This window comes from Quercus lobata, chromosome 4, assembly GCF_001633185.2.
Source record: "Quercus lobata isolate SW786 chromosome 4, ValleyOak3.0 Primary Assembly, whole genome shotgun sequence".
Lineage (NCBI taxonomy): Eukaryota > Viridiplantae > Streptophyta > Magnoliopsida > Fagales > Fagaceae > Quercus > Quercus lobata.
This window is the reverse complement of record NC_044907.1, coordinates 96,539,943-96,553,975: the sequence shown is the minus strand read 5'-3', so window position 1 is coordinate 96,553,975 and position 14,033 is coordinate 96,539,943. Positions and strand designations below refer to the sequence as shown.

Sequence of the window (14,033 nt, the reverse complement as noted above, 5' to 3'; positions counted from 1 at the left end):
CTTTTAAAAATAGTTCCTAAACCTTAGCTATTTAGAGCATCGTTATCTACACACACACATATTATAGTATCAATTTTGTCCCTCGACTTTCAAATCAATTTCCCCAACTATTAGTTGTATCAATTTTGTTCATACACTTTTAAAACCAATTTCTAAGAATAAAATTAACTTCATTTAAATGTTGAAAGTCGAAATTAGCACATTTATATTAACATTGACGCCATTTTAGCAAGGGAATAGACTATTACATGCACAAGGAGTGCGTTAGGAGTGCCTTTTTGTTAATAAGAGATGGTTTGAAAACAGTTTGAATACATTTTTATCTAAACAATCTCATCTTGTTTCCCAGGTTCATCTTGAACGGAAATATGTTGTTGACATTGATAAAAATATCGATATCACCAAGATAACTCCATCAACAAGAGTTGCTCTCCGTAATGACAGTTATGTGCTTCATTTAATCTTGCAAAGCAAAGTTGATCCATTGGTTCATGGCATTGAAAGTTGAAAAGGTTCCAGATTCCACATATGACATGATTGGCGGTCTTGACCAGCAAATTAAAGAGATAAAGGAGGTTTGCCTCGTGTACCCTTTTACTTTCTGCATTTAAACTGGTACTGGCAGTGGTGACAGTGAAGTGCAGCGGACTATGCTGGAGCTTCTCAACCAGCTAGATGGATTTGAAGCATCAAATAAAATAAATGTATCGTGTGTGTTTTCATTATGCAGCTTGGGTTGTTTAGTTTTTGGTACTTTTCTTTATTGTGACCTCAACTATTTAAACATATTCATCTCTTATTGTAAGTATTTGGCAAGCATGTCAAAATAGGCTTCATTCTTGTAAAGATTGCAAGTATTTTATTCAATTTAAACAATCTCAACTCTTTTGGATGGATTTGGATAGAATGATAAGTATAGTCTTGTTAAGTCCATAACGACCTATTGCACTGGGCTATTAAAGTCTTCAGAAGTGAAAGATTGTGTGTTTTCTCTGTGTGCACAGAATCTGGGATGTTTGCTCTGTGGGAGAGGAGGGTTGATGTAACACAAAAAGATTTTGAGATGGTAGTGGCAAAGGTAATGAAGAAGGAGACTGAGAAAAACATGTCATTGCGGAAGCTATGGAAGTAGTGTGTCTCCATGTTAATGTTTTGTTTCACTCCACCACCCTGAATATAATTGATCCGTGGCTTTGTTCTTCACACACAGCCAACAGCTCTGTTCTTTGTATGGATTATGAAGCACATGGGGGTGCCTACACTTTGTTGAAGTTTTTTAAATACCACTGGCATCTCTGTTTATTTTGTTAAATATTCTTTTGTGATACATTTTTATGTAATATGTGTTTAATTATTGTAAATTTGCAGCTGTGCCTTAATTATTTATTTTTTTGAAACGTAATGATATTTTAGCAAGGGAATAGACTATTACATGCACAAGGAGTGCCTTAGGAGTGCCTTTTTGTTAATAAGAGATGGTTTGAAAACAGTTTGAATACATTTTTATCTAATGTTTCATCTTGTTTCCCAGGTTCATCTTGAACGGAAATATGTTGTTGACATTGATAAAAATATCGATATCACCAAGATAACTCCATCAACAAGAGTTGCTCTCCGTAATGACAGTTATGTGCTTCATTTAATCTTGCAAAGCAAAGTTGATCCATTGGTTCATGGCATTGAAAGTTGAAAAGGTTCCAGATTCCACATATGACATGATTGGCGGTCTTGACCAGCAAATTAAAGAGATAAAGGAGGTTTGCCTCGTGTACCCTTTTACTTTCTGCATTTAAACTGGTACTGGCAGTGGTGACAGTGAAGTGCAGCGGACTATGCTGGAGCTTCTCAACCAGCTAGATGGATTTGAAGCATCAAATAAAATAAATGTATCGTGTGTGTTTTCATTATGCAGCTTGGGTTGTTTAGTTTTTGGTACTTTTCTTTATTGTGACCTCAACTATTTAAACATATTCATCTCTTATTGTAAGTATTTGGCAAGCATGTCAAAATAGGCTTCATTCTTGTAAAGATTGCCAGTATTTTATTCAATTTAAACAATCTCAACTCTTTTGGATGGATTTGGATAGAATGATAAGTATAGTCTTGTTAAGTCCATAACGACCTATTGCACTGGGCTATTAAAGTCTTCAGAAGTGAAAGATTGTGTGTTTTCTCTGTGCATAATCATATTGTCACAGATTTTTTTCGTTTTTTTTTGTTGCAGGCTGTGTGCACAGAATCTGGGATGTTTGCTCTGTGGGAGAGGAGGGTTGATGTAACACAAAAAGATTTTGAGATGGTAGTGGCAAAGGTAATGAAGAAGGAGACTGAGAAAAACATGTCATTGCGGAAGCTATGGAAGTAGTGTGTCTCCATGTTAATGTTTTGTTTCACTCCACCACCCTGAATATAATTGATCCGTGGCTTTGTTCTTCACACACAGCCAACAGCTCTGTTCTTTGTATGGATTATGAAGCACATGGGGGTGCCTACACTTTGTTGAAGTTTTTTAAATACCACTGGCATCTCTGTTTATTTTGTTAAATATTCTTTTGTGATACATTTTTATGTAATATGTGTTTAATTATTGTAAATTTGCAGCTGTGCCTTAATTATTTATTTTTTTGAAACGTAATGATATTTTAGCAAGAGAATAGACTATTACATGCACAAGGAGTGCCTTAGGAGTGCCTTTTTGTTAATAAGAGATGGTTTGAAAACAGTTTGAATACATTTTTATCTAAACAATCTCATCTTGTTTCCCAGGTTCATCTTGAACGGAAATATGTTGTTGACATTGATAAAAATATCGATATCTCCAAGATAACTCCATCAACAAGAGTTGCTCTCCGTAATGACAGTTATGTGCTTCATTTAATCTTGCAAAGCAAAGTTGATCCATTGGTCAACCTCATGAAAGTTGAAAAGGTTCCAGATTCCACATATGACATGATTGGCGGTCTTGACCAGCAAATTAAAGAGATAAAGGAGGTTTGCCTCGTGTACCCTTTTACTTTCTGCATTTAAACTGGTAGTGGCAATGGTGACAGTGAAGTGCAGCGGACTATGCTGGAGCTTCTCAACCAGCTCGATGGATTTGAAGCATCAAATAAAATAAAGGTATCGTGTGTGTTTTCATTATGCAGCTTGGGTTGTTTAGTTTTTGGTACTTTTCTTTATTGTGACCTCAACTATTTAAACAGATTCATCTCTTATTGTAAGTATTTGGCAAGCATGTCAAAATAGGCTTCATTCTTGTAAAGATTGCCAGTATTTTATTCAATTTAAACAATCTCAACTCTTTTGGATGGATTTGGATAGAATGATAAGTATAGTCTTGTTAATTCCATAACGAGATGTTGATTTTCTTTTCTTTTTCTTTTTTTTCTTTTTTTTTTGGATTTACAGGGTTGGGTTACTTAGATGTTGGCAGTTGAAAACTAAAAAACCAGATTGTATAATTTTATTTTGTTCATTTCAGTTATATTTTTGGATTTACAAGGTATTTACTCTTCGATGTTGGTGGTTTAGTAAAAAATTACCTGAAATTAGTTCTCAATGGTAATAAAAAAAAATTGAAAAAAAAATCCCAGTAGAACTCTAGTTTAATGGGTTACCATAAATGGAAATCGAAGAGACTAGGAGAAATCGAGTCTTAGAGACTCGATTTCCATAAATAGAAATCGAGTCTCTAAGACTCGATTTCCATTTATGGAAACCGAGTATAAGATACTCGAGTTCCACTGGGAATTTTTTTTTCTTTTTTGGCCGCAGGTCACAGAATTATTTATCACATTGAATTACGTTTTTTAGTTCTCAAATTGGGGTAAAAAAAAAAAAAGGAAAAAAAATCCCAGTAGAACTCGAGTATTTTATACTCGGTTTCCATAAATGGAAATCGAGTATAAGATAGTCGAGTTCCACTGGGAATTTTTTTTTTTCTTTTTTGGCCGCAGGTGACCAGAATTATTTACCACATTGAATTACGTTTTTTAGTTCTCAAATTGGGGTAAAAAAAAAAAAAGGAAAAAAAATCCCAATAGAACTCGAGTATTTATACTCGGTTTCCATAAATAGAAATCGAGTCTTAGATACTTGAGTTCTACTGGGAATTTTTTTTTTTTTTTTTGCCGCAGGTGCATGGACCAGAATTAGTTTTCTCCCCTGCAGCAAATTTTCCAGGGTCCAGAACACATCAAACAACTACATACCAGCATATGATAGGCGAAGGGAGCATACATTAAAGTTCTACAACCAAATTAAAACAGTAACTATTCAATAAAATTATTGTTGGACAAAAGTCTTAGCACACAATGGCAGTTCAATACTAGAAGGGCCTTGTGGTTGAACTTGCCAAAGTAATATCATTGTTCGTATTATAGGAAAAAGCTGCATCACGCAACTAATGTAACGAGTAAAATGGATAGCAAAGAGTTCAATTATTCGTAATTTACAACAATAAACAAAATAACAACTAAGTTAATACAACATAGTCTACATATTCGCCTAGCGGATATAACATATTATACATAGTCACCTAACACTTGTCCATACTGATACAACATACTCTACATAATCACCTAGCTTGTCCATACAGAAGATAACGACAAGTCCCACGTACAATGTCACTTACGAAAATCAAGTCTCCGCTTGCCTGACAAACATGAAATACGGTTATTAGTTTCCAAATGCAAAGAACAAAAACCAAATGACATTCTGAGTATATTATATAAAAACAGTGACGGCACTTGCCTAGTTCATAGCACTACCACTTGTCGAAGCCCCATGGGAATTGGGACAACATCTACGGTTATGCCCCTCTTGATGACACACTGTACATCGTTGCCTCGGTTGAATCTCCCTCAACTCCGGATCTTCCCTCCGGCTTCCCCGTTCTCGCCGTACCCCATCCATTTCATTCCTTATTCTTGACATCGTAGGACGACCTTTGGCCCGCAACAATCGTGGGTCAGGCACCCACCGTGGTCCGCGAACGTCTGTCCATAATGACTCTGACTTTGGCACCACAAAATTATGTGAATATGTGAGAATGGCGTTGTTCAGACTGTAACATGGGTCAATATAGCTGGGCGCATCGAGATGCAGACTTTTAAGAACTTTAATTGCATGTGAACAAGGGATCTTCAAGTTTTGCCACTTTCCACAACCACAGGTTCTATCAAATATGCGCACATCATGACTGTGATTTCCCCCTCCAGCTCTATGGTCGTTATACGGGGTAACCACTTGATATATACCCTCTGCATGATTATAATTCCTCAGAGTGTGTCCTGCAATTTTCTGCTCATTTTTGTTATAGATCTCCATTGCATAATCACTCCACACCTTACCTCGAGAGAGATCAGAAGTAATTTGTTTATGTCGATCGTGGAAATATGCAACAAGTTTAAAATAAGTGAACTCAACCATTGCAGCAATGGGCAAACCGCGGGCACCTTTAAGAACCCCATTAAAGCACTCAGAGATATTGGTTGTCATTGCCCCGTAACGTCTTCCACCATCATGTGACTGGGTCCATTTGTCTACATCCTCACTCATTAGATATGTGTATGGCATATAACGTATAATCCGGCGATCAGTAGGGTCTACACCCCTCAGTAAATTAATCTCGGCCTCCTTAATGGTTTGCATTATGGACACAAATTTAGCATCATGAGTCGCATATCCAGCTTTCAAGGCCAATGCCTTTAGAGTCGGGTTATTAAAATGTGTGTTGAAGTTGCTAGCAACATGTCGAAGGCAATATCGATGATATACCCGTTCTCTTCGTCTTGCCCTCTAGGCCACTCTCGAATGGCGCATTTGATACCTTTATGTCGGTCAGAAATAATGCAAATGTCCTTATTTTCAATAACACGCTCTATCGAAGTCCTGAGACACTCTAAAAACCACCCCCAACTAGCCCCTGACTCCTTGTCCACAACAGCAAAGGCGATAGGCAAAACCTTTTGATTAGCATCGGTTGCCATTGCAATCATCAATACCCCTTTGTATTTACCATATAAATGAGTTCCATCAATACTGATCACTGGCCTGCAATACTGGAATGCAGCAATGCATGGAGCGAATGCCCAATATACATAGCGCAGTAACGTAGTACCTTCTAATGGCTTAGGTATGGTGTGATAGCTATACTGGGTACCCGAATCCTGATCCAAGTATGCCAACAACTTTCGCAACCTTTGGTAAGACTCCTCCCAATCCCCAAAAATCTTAGCAATTGCCTTTTGTTTTGCGTCCCATACTTTATAGTAAGAAAGCTCATGATCATACTTAGTACGGATGATCTCCCAAAGCTCATCAACAGTAGCAGTGTGCTTTTTTCGCAATCTTCCCACAATTTCTGATGCAACAAAATTAGAATCCATCATTCTACCATCTCTTCGCAGCCCAAAGGGTATACAACTGTGTGGACCCACATAAGACGTGACCATCCACAGACCATTGAATTTAGGCTTCATGTATGCCCCAACGTACCACTTGCAATTGTCGTCAATGCATGCGGCGCACAATTCAGTTGTGCTCGACCTTTGGATGGAGAAATTTCTATTATCCTTTGCTGCGTATATTATCAATGCACGCTTCACCGCAGCTTTATTTGCAAAAGTCAACCCTTTACAAAAATGCATCCCATCTTGCCAAGTACAAAGATATGGTATCTGAAGACGTGAAGGATCAACCATATTTTCCCAAGTATTTGCGTAGAATGAGTCCGCAGGAGGTCTGTAGCCAGTGGTCGTATCTGTATCATGCTGGACACCAATATCATCATCATCTGCATCACCTTCATCATGGTACTCCATATTTTCCTCTTCAAAATTAGGAACGACTTCATGCTCATCCACATCGTTCTCAAAGTCACCTCGCTCAATCCTCTCTTCGTACTGATCCATATCATCATTATTTTCACCATCATTCACAGCATGATCTTCGTCTTCGTCTTCGTCTTCGTCTTCCTCCTCTAAATGTGTCTCTTGAGAGTAGAGGGTTCCACCAGTATTCGCAACATAATCTTGAGATGAGAGCGTATAACCTCCCATTGTAGTGCATCCATCATCTAGGGTTGTAAATTGTAAAGCCGTAGATGTTTCTTGCACCACCTCAGTACTGTTGTCTACACTCGCCTCCAAACTTACATACAACTCAGCAGCATTTACTTGGGGCATTTTCTGGATCCTACTAAACATCATCTTTACATGTTTATCTTCTTTAATCGCCATATACCCATAATTTATCCGTTCATGAAGAACTTCTTGTGGGCAACGATAAATAATCTTGATGTCATACCAAGCAGGGTTCAATTTCAATTCGTCCATTATTTTCCTCTTCAAATCAGTCAACGTCTTCAACTTACGACGTAACATCATGTAGTAGCATTCGATACCCTCCCCTCTAAATGGGAATCCGTCAATCCCTTCAGGATTGTAAAGGTGTCCACCGAAGTATACATTTATGTCAATATTCTTCAAAGATTGTGCACCTATTAGAGAGCCAACTAAATTTATGTTAGTGACATATTTGATCTCTTTCATTTCACATCAATTACAAAAACTTTTCTATCTACTCAAAGTACAAGAATCACAACTTCTAAAAGTGTAACAATTGCATATACTCACCCCACATCACATACAAACACACTCAATCATTATAATTTCATACTCAAACAAATAAAAAAACTGAAGACAAAACTCACCCCCATTACAAAATTGAAACTCAGCTCTAACAAAAATATAAATAAAAATATCAAACCAAACAACAAAAGTCATGAGGATGTGCAAATGAATGAGTGCAATTATGTAACAACATCATTCAAGTCATTTTAAATTAATGTCATACCCTATTACACTACTATTGATGAAATAACATAGAGCAGGGTTCATCAGACAAAAAAAGGAAAAAAAAAACACTAATGTGAATATAATCATGATCAATCAAATTAGACATATCATCTAATTTAATATATAAATATAAATATATTTATATATTTAGCCTATTTATACAACTATATAATTAAATATTTATATATTTATATAAATATATTTATATAAGTATTTATATATATAGTTGTATAAATATAAAAATATAATTATATTTATATAAATATTTAATTATTTAATTATATAGTTTTATAAATATATAAATAAAAATATGTATATATAAATATTTAATTATATAGTTGTATAACTATAAATATAAATATAAATATATATACGTATTTTTTATAAGGAAACAAATATACATATTTTAATACAAACAAATATCTTATCAGGAAACAAATATATTTGCCTAATACAAACAAATATTTTATTAGGAAATGGCATATACACTAAAACAATGCAAGCAACATTTTTTAAAGCAGCTATATACACTAAACAACTAATTAGAGAGTGAGGAGACCCTTACTTGACATAATGATGTGCAAATGTACTGCTGAGATTGTATGAGAGTGAGAGGAGCAATGTTTTGCTGCTAAATATGTATGAGAGTTTGAGTCTCTGTGAGAGTTCTTAAGAGAGGTTCTGTGATTGAAGTTGCTGAAGGTGAGAGTTGTTGAGGCAAGTTGTTCTTCATGTGAGAGAGTTGTGTTTGGTCAAAATATTCTCTGCATCTGAGAGTAGTGTGAGAGTTTTTTTAGGTTCAACATAGTCTGAGAGAAGTTTTTGGTGCTTGTGCTAGTTTAACATATTTTTTGAATATGTCTCAAAACAGACAAATTATATTCACATGTCCTTCAGCAACGTACTCATCTTACCTGCTGGAGGAAGCAACAAAGACTGTTGACTACCAAAAGCACCAAAATAGACTAATAGACTTAGCACAAGCAACAGACAAAACATGTCCTTCAACACAAGCTTTAATAGACTAGCACAGAGCGTATTCAGCTAATAGACTAGCACAGAGCACGTATTCCTAGCACAGAGGACAGCAAAGACACTTGATAAGACCAGACAGGAGGGGAAATAATGGTTTGAAACTCGAGTCTCTAAGACTCGGTTTCAAAATTAAAACCGAGTCTCAGAGACTCGAGTTCAACGCGCGTGTTTTTGGTTAAAACTCGAGTCTTTGAGACTCGGTTTAACTTTTTACGTAAACCGAGTTTCAAAGACTCGAGTTTAGGTGGCACCTACGTGGAACTCGAGACTTAAAAACTCGAGTTCCACGTACACTCCTGCCACATCAACGCCATGTCAAAGCACGTAAACCGAGCCTCAGAGACTCGATTTAGGGGCCCAAAATCGAGCCTCTGAGGCTCGAGTTGCTAGTTTGCCAATATGTTTCCAAACTGACCCTACTAACTAAATAGTTCGGCGAAAATGGGTAATTACCCATTTTCGCCTCATGAGTCCAATTGTTGAACTAATTTAACTCTTCTACCAACATCTACATCTACCCAACGATAAAAAGTTACGCACTTCAAATTGGATTTGGGCTACCTCCAAATGACACAATAAGCTTTTTATTTTTTATTTTTTTTATTTTTTATTGAGGGAGACTATTATTGGGTTTGAGTTAAATGAAATTAAAGAGGAAATTATGCAATTTATATTGAAAGAATATGATCGTTGGAAAATAAGATTGTTAGAAATATGTGGTTGTTTTTCTTCTTCCTCTCAAAAAGAAAAAATATATGGATGTTTAAAAAATATGACCATTGGAAAGGGAAAAAAATCAATAAAGACTGAATAATAAATACTTAAATATAATAGAGGAAAAAAATAAAGAATATGTTGGGTTTGAAAAGTAGGTAACTCAAATTGAAAATATAACACCTTTGATCCTTCAAGCCCCAAAAGACCAACCTTTTGGGCTTGAGTGACACAAATTGATAGAATTAGAGGAATGTTCTACTTGTTGGTAGGACATGTCAAGAGCCTTGTGCACAAACACCTTTGTAGGACACAATGTGTTAGAAATGGCAAGCCCCTTTCCAATTAACCTAGCCTTTTGGGGTTACAGGGTTTAGTATGCTACAAAAGGTGGGCTTTTTGCTAAACTTTGGGTGAGAGTTGGCCTTACTCATTCGGTATGGACACAAAGATACAAGTCTCCAATTACAAAAACTTACATTAACATAAAAAGAAGACAGCCCAACCAATTGCCTTATAATTGCCTTATAGTTCAAAAGTGCTATTAGTTGGACTTAAGGCCTAACAATTGACTTATATTATTGTTCTTCAATTTTGTTTTTACAAGTTGGAGTTTAAGAGGATGGTTTTTATAGATTTAAATCTGTGCAATTGTACCTTTTAACGTAAGAGATAAAAGTTTAAAATGCTAGAAAAAAAAATTAATCCAAAGATTAAGAATAGAAGTGAACTTTTTAATTTTCAATCTCATTATTCAAAAAAAGTCAATTGTACAATTTTCTTGTTGTAATGTTTGGTTGATAATAAATTTATAAATAATTTTCTTTTGATAATCCAATAATTAATGATTACATTGGGGATAAAGGTATTTAAATCCTAAACATTTTTGTTAGTAATACTAAAAGGTACCGTTAGCTTCAAAGTTCTTGACTATATGTAGACTCTTTACAACTTGTATATAGAACTTTGTGGATTTAGTACTGTATGCAATTATATCCATTCCTCTCACAATATTGTTTTACTTCTTCACTTTTTAATTTTTAAAATTTTAATTCACTTTTTTACTTTTTTTAAAATTTGTTATTCAATTGTTGAGATTGATTTTTTTTTTTCATTTCTCAATTTTAGCCATTAAGAGCAACTATACGCAGTGCAATACATTAGTTAACCTTATCTCAATTTGAATTTTGTAGCCATATAAATAGTAAAAGGGGCGGTGGTTGATTCATACATTGCCCAAGGTCCTAAATAACCCTCATTAATTAAATGAGCTAGATTGGTGAAATTGTTTATATTATTTCATAACTTTGAGTCCTAATAAATTTGAGAGCAAGTTTAAGAACATAATAAAAATCTTATAATATTTTCACAATATTCTTTTTTTGAGTTGTGGTGAATAATAATAATAATAATAATAATAATTATAATTATTATTATTATTGTGGCTTATGATTGGTTGACATCTAATTTGTAAATATACTGTGAAATTTTATTACGTCCATAAAAGAACTTTAAAACTTATGGTAGAATATACTATTCAAGTTTGAGTAGATAATATTATCTGAATAAATTTTCAATGAAAAAGTGTTAATCATATCATAGAAGGAAATATAATGAGGATCTGGTGTTATTATTATTATTATTTAATTTCGGCATCACTACTATTATTTAATTTCGGCAAATCACTTGTGGTTTGCCTGAAAAACCCTTTACCTACATGTGATTTAAAAATTGGCACTTTACCCACCTAAAATTAGCTCTATTTTTCTCCCGTTACCGACCTCTGTTAAAAATAAGGGTAAATTTGTATTTTTGTTACCTTTTTATATCTCTCTCCTCTCAAAACATTAAAAACTAAAAATTCAAGGGAAAAGAAGATCTAAAAGCTAGGTTTAATAAAAATTAAAACCTAACTTTTACATCTTCTTTTCATTTATCAACTTTTAGATCTTCTATTTTAACACATTAAAAAAAGTGTTAGCAAACAAATATTTAATAACAGAAAGACAATTGATAACAATAAGAAAATAATAAATTAGACAATTGATAACTATCAGATTTAGACGTGTGTTGGTTTGAAATCTGTGGCAAGATAAGTACTTCCATGCTGTCTCCGAAAACAAACTATACTGCTTACCTTGTGTTCAAGTTGAGGAGAGCCCGTAAATTTGATGACCCTCCTTTGAAGGCTTCAGTTGGAACTACTGGAGGAGGTGAAGTTTATGAACGAAATGTTTGTTTGGGCCTGCCTGCTGTGAAGCCAAGCCGAGAAAAGATGGATGGTTAGAGATTGAGTTGGGTGAGTTTTTCAATGAGGGAGGAGAAGATGATGAACTGCAGATTAAACTTATGGGATAGAAGATGGTGAGTGGAATACTGCCCTTATTGATGCCCTCAAGGTTGAAGCTAGGGATCGAGATCAGGCCTACAACAGGTTAATAAAGTTTGTGGTTTATTCCTATCAAAAAAATATACCAAGTGGCATTGATGTACTGTCAAAATTATATTGTGTTAATATTTTGCTTTATTGACTATATTTTCATCTAAAACTACAAGCTTACAAGTAAAACCATGCTAACCATTGATTAAAATTCTGGGTGATTTATGTTTTTACTTATCAAAATGAATACTAATTACATTACGTTTAGTGTTCTCTACAAATTTATGGATTTTTACATTTTATTTGTTCCATTATATGTGTGTTAACATTTGATTTTTCTTTATTTACCTATTAAATATTGTTTTTTTTAATGGGTTAAAATAGAAGATTTAAAAGTTGATACATGAAAAGATGTAAAAATTAGGTTTTAATTTTTACAAAACCTAGCTTTTAGATCTTTTTTTCTCTTGAATTTTTAGTTTTTATGTTTTAAGAGCAGAGAGACATACAAGGGTAACAAAAATACAAATTTACCTCTATTTTTAACAGAGGTAGATAACGGGAGACAAACGGAACTAACCTTAGGTGGGTAAAGTGTCAATTTTTAAATCACAGGTAGGCAAAGTATTTTTCAGGCAAACCACATGTGAGCAAAGTGTAATTTCCCCAATAAATTCTCATTAACCCATTTTCCATCAAAGAAACATTGTTAAACTAATGGATTCAACCGCTACACCTAACAAAACGGGCTACGTACTATTTGATAAGGGCATGATTCGAAAACCCATTTGCCTGATCTAACCTCATGGACATGGACGGAGCCATTCATGGACTAGTGGGGGCAATGGCCCCCCTATTTTTTTTTTTTTTAAATAATATAATTATATAACTATATATTTAGGTACTAATTTTAGTCACTTCGTTCAATAAAATTACATTTTGTCCTGCTTATTGATCATTATAAGAGAAATGCTATAATTACAATTTTTTTTTACAACATTTTTACGGACTATTGAGGTAGCAAATTTTTACTGGTTTGTATCTGGCTCCACCACTTATATTGCTTTTTTATTTACTAATAACCATTAATCACAACAAAAATTTGTAGATCTAATATTTTCATCATTCTAAAGTCCGTAAAAAAATTTATAAATCTAAAATCTAAAAAAAAAAATACAAGCCCAAAAACAAAAATTACCAATTGGAAATAGCAAAGCTAAAAAAAAAAATTGAGACTAATTAACCAATTTTACCAAAAACAAACAACTAAACCCTTTAAAAAACTTTAAACAAAATAATGTTGTCCTTACCAACAAAAGACACGCTCTACACACACATAATAATAATAATAATAATAATAAACCTTTGCCGGTTAAGTAGTAGACCTGAAAATCGAAGCCACCATATGTAGCTAACAATAAAACCACCCCTAACTCCACGACCTGACTCTGTACTTGCTCATGCAATTAACTCTGGAATTTTTTAGGACCATGATGCACCACCAAGGCTACACACTTTGGAATAAAAATATTCAAGCCGTTTTACTTTACGTTCACACAAGTCATCGGAGCAGTTTTTTATTTTTTTGGGATGAATGAGATTTAATTAATAAGTCTATACAACTGAAAGCAGATGGTAGCAAAGGAGCAGATATCAAATAGTATAGCTCCAGAAATCAATCAATCACAAACTGTGGGGGAACCAAGACCTTTCAACAAAGAAACCAGAGAAAGTAGATAACAGTTGAGGTTTTCTACATGAAATTTCCAACGCGAAAACAAACGCCATAAGTCAAGTTACGCGTGAAGACTGATCACGACTGATTGAGATCAGGTGCAATACTTAGAGTGTTGCACCTGATGTAATTTTTTTAAATGGTTAAAATTGATAGTTGTAAAAAGTAATTTTCAATCTCAACCATTGATTCAAAAAAGTTAAATAAAAATAAAAAATGAAAAAAATTAGTGAGTGAAAATAGGAAATTGTACCGGTGGGTATTGCACCGGATCTAATCCAAAAAAGAAGGGCAGAAACTTGACAGAAAT

The 14,033-nt window shown here is 34.2% G+C and overlaps 1 protein-coding gene and 1 pseudogene across 1 annotated transcript; one reads left to right on the top strand and one right to left on the bottom strand.

Annotated features, from left to right (window-relative positions):
• Nucleotides 1-5,708: 5,708 nt before the first annotated feature.
• LOC115986258 lies at nucleotides 5,709-8,579 on the bottom strand. Its single transcript, XM_031109104.1, has 2 exons — nucleotides 8,425-8,579; nucleotides 5,709-7,501 (listed from the first exon to the last, which is right to left on the bottom strand). The coding sequence occupies exons 1-2, from the start codon at nucleotides 8,429-8,431 to the stop codon at nucleotides 5,709-5,711; spliced, it is 1,800 nt and encodes a 599-aa protein (XP_030964964.1). The 5' UTR covers nucleotides 8,432-8,579.
• Nucleotides 8,580-9,335: 756 nt separating this feature from the next.
• LOC115986257 lies at nucleotides 9,336-12,096 on the top strand (annotated as a pseudogene).
• Nucleotides 12,097-14,033: the final 1,937 nt, after the last annotated feature.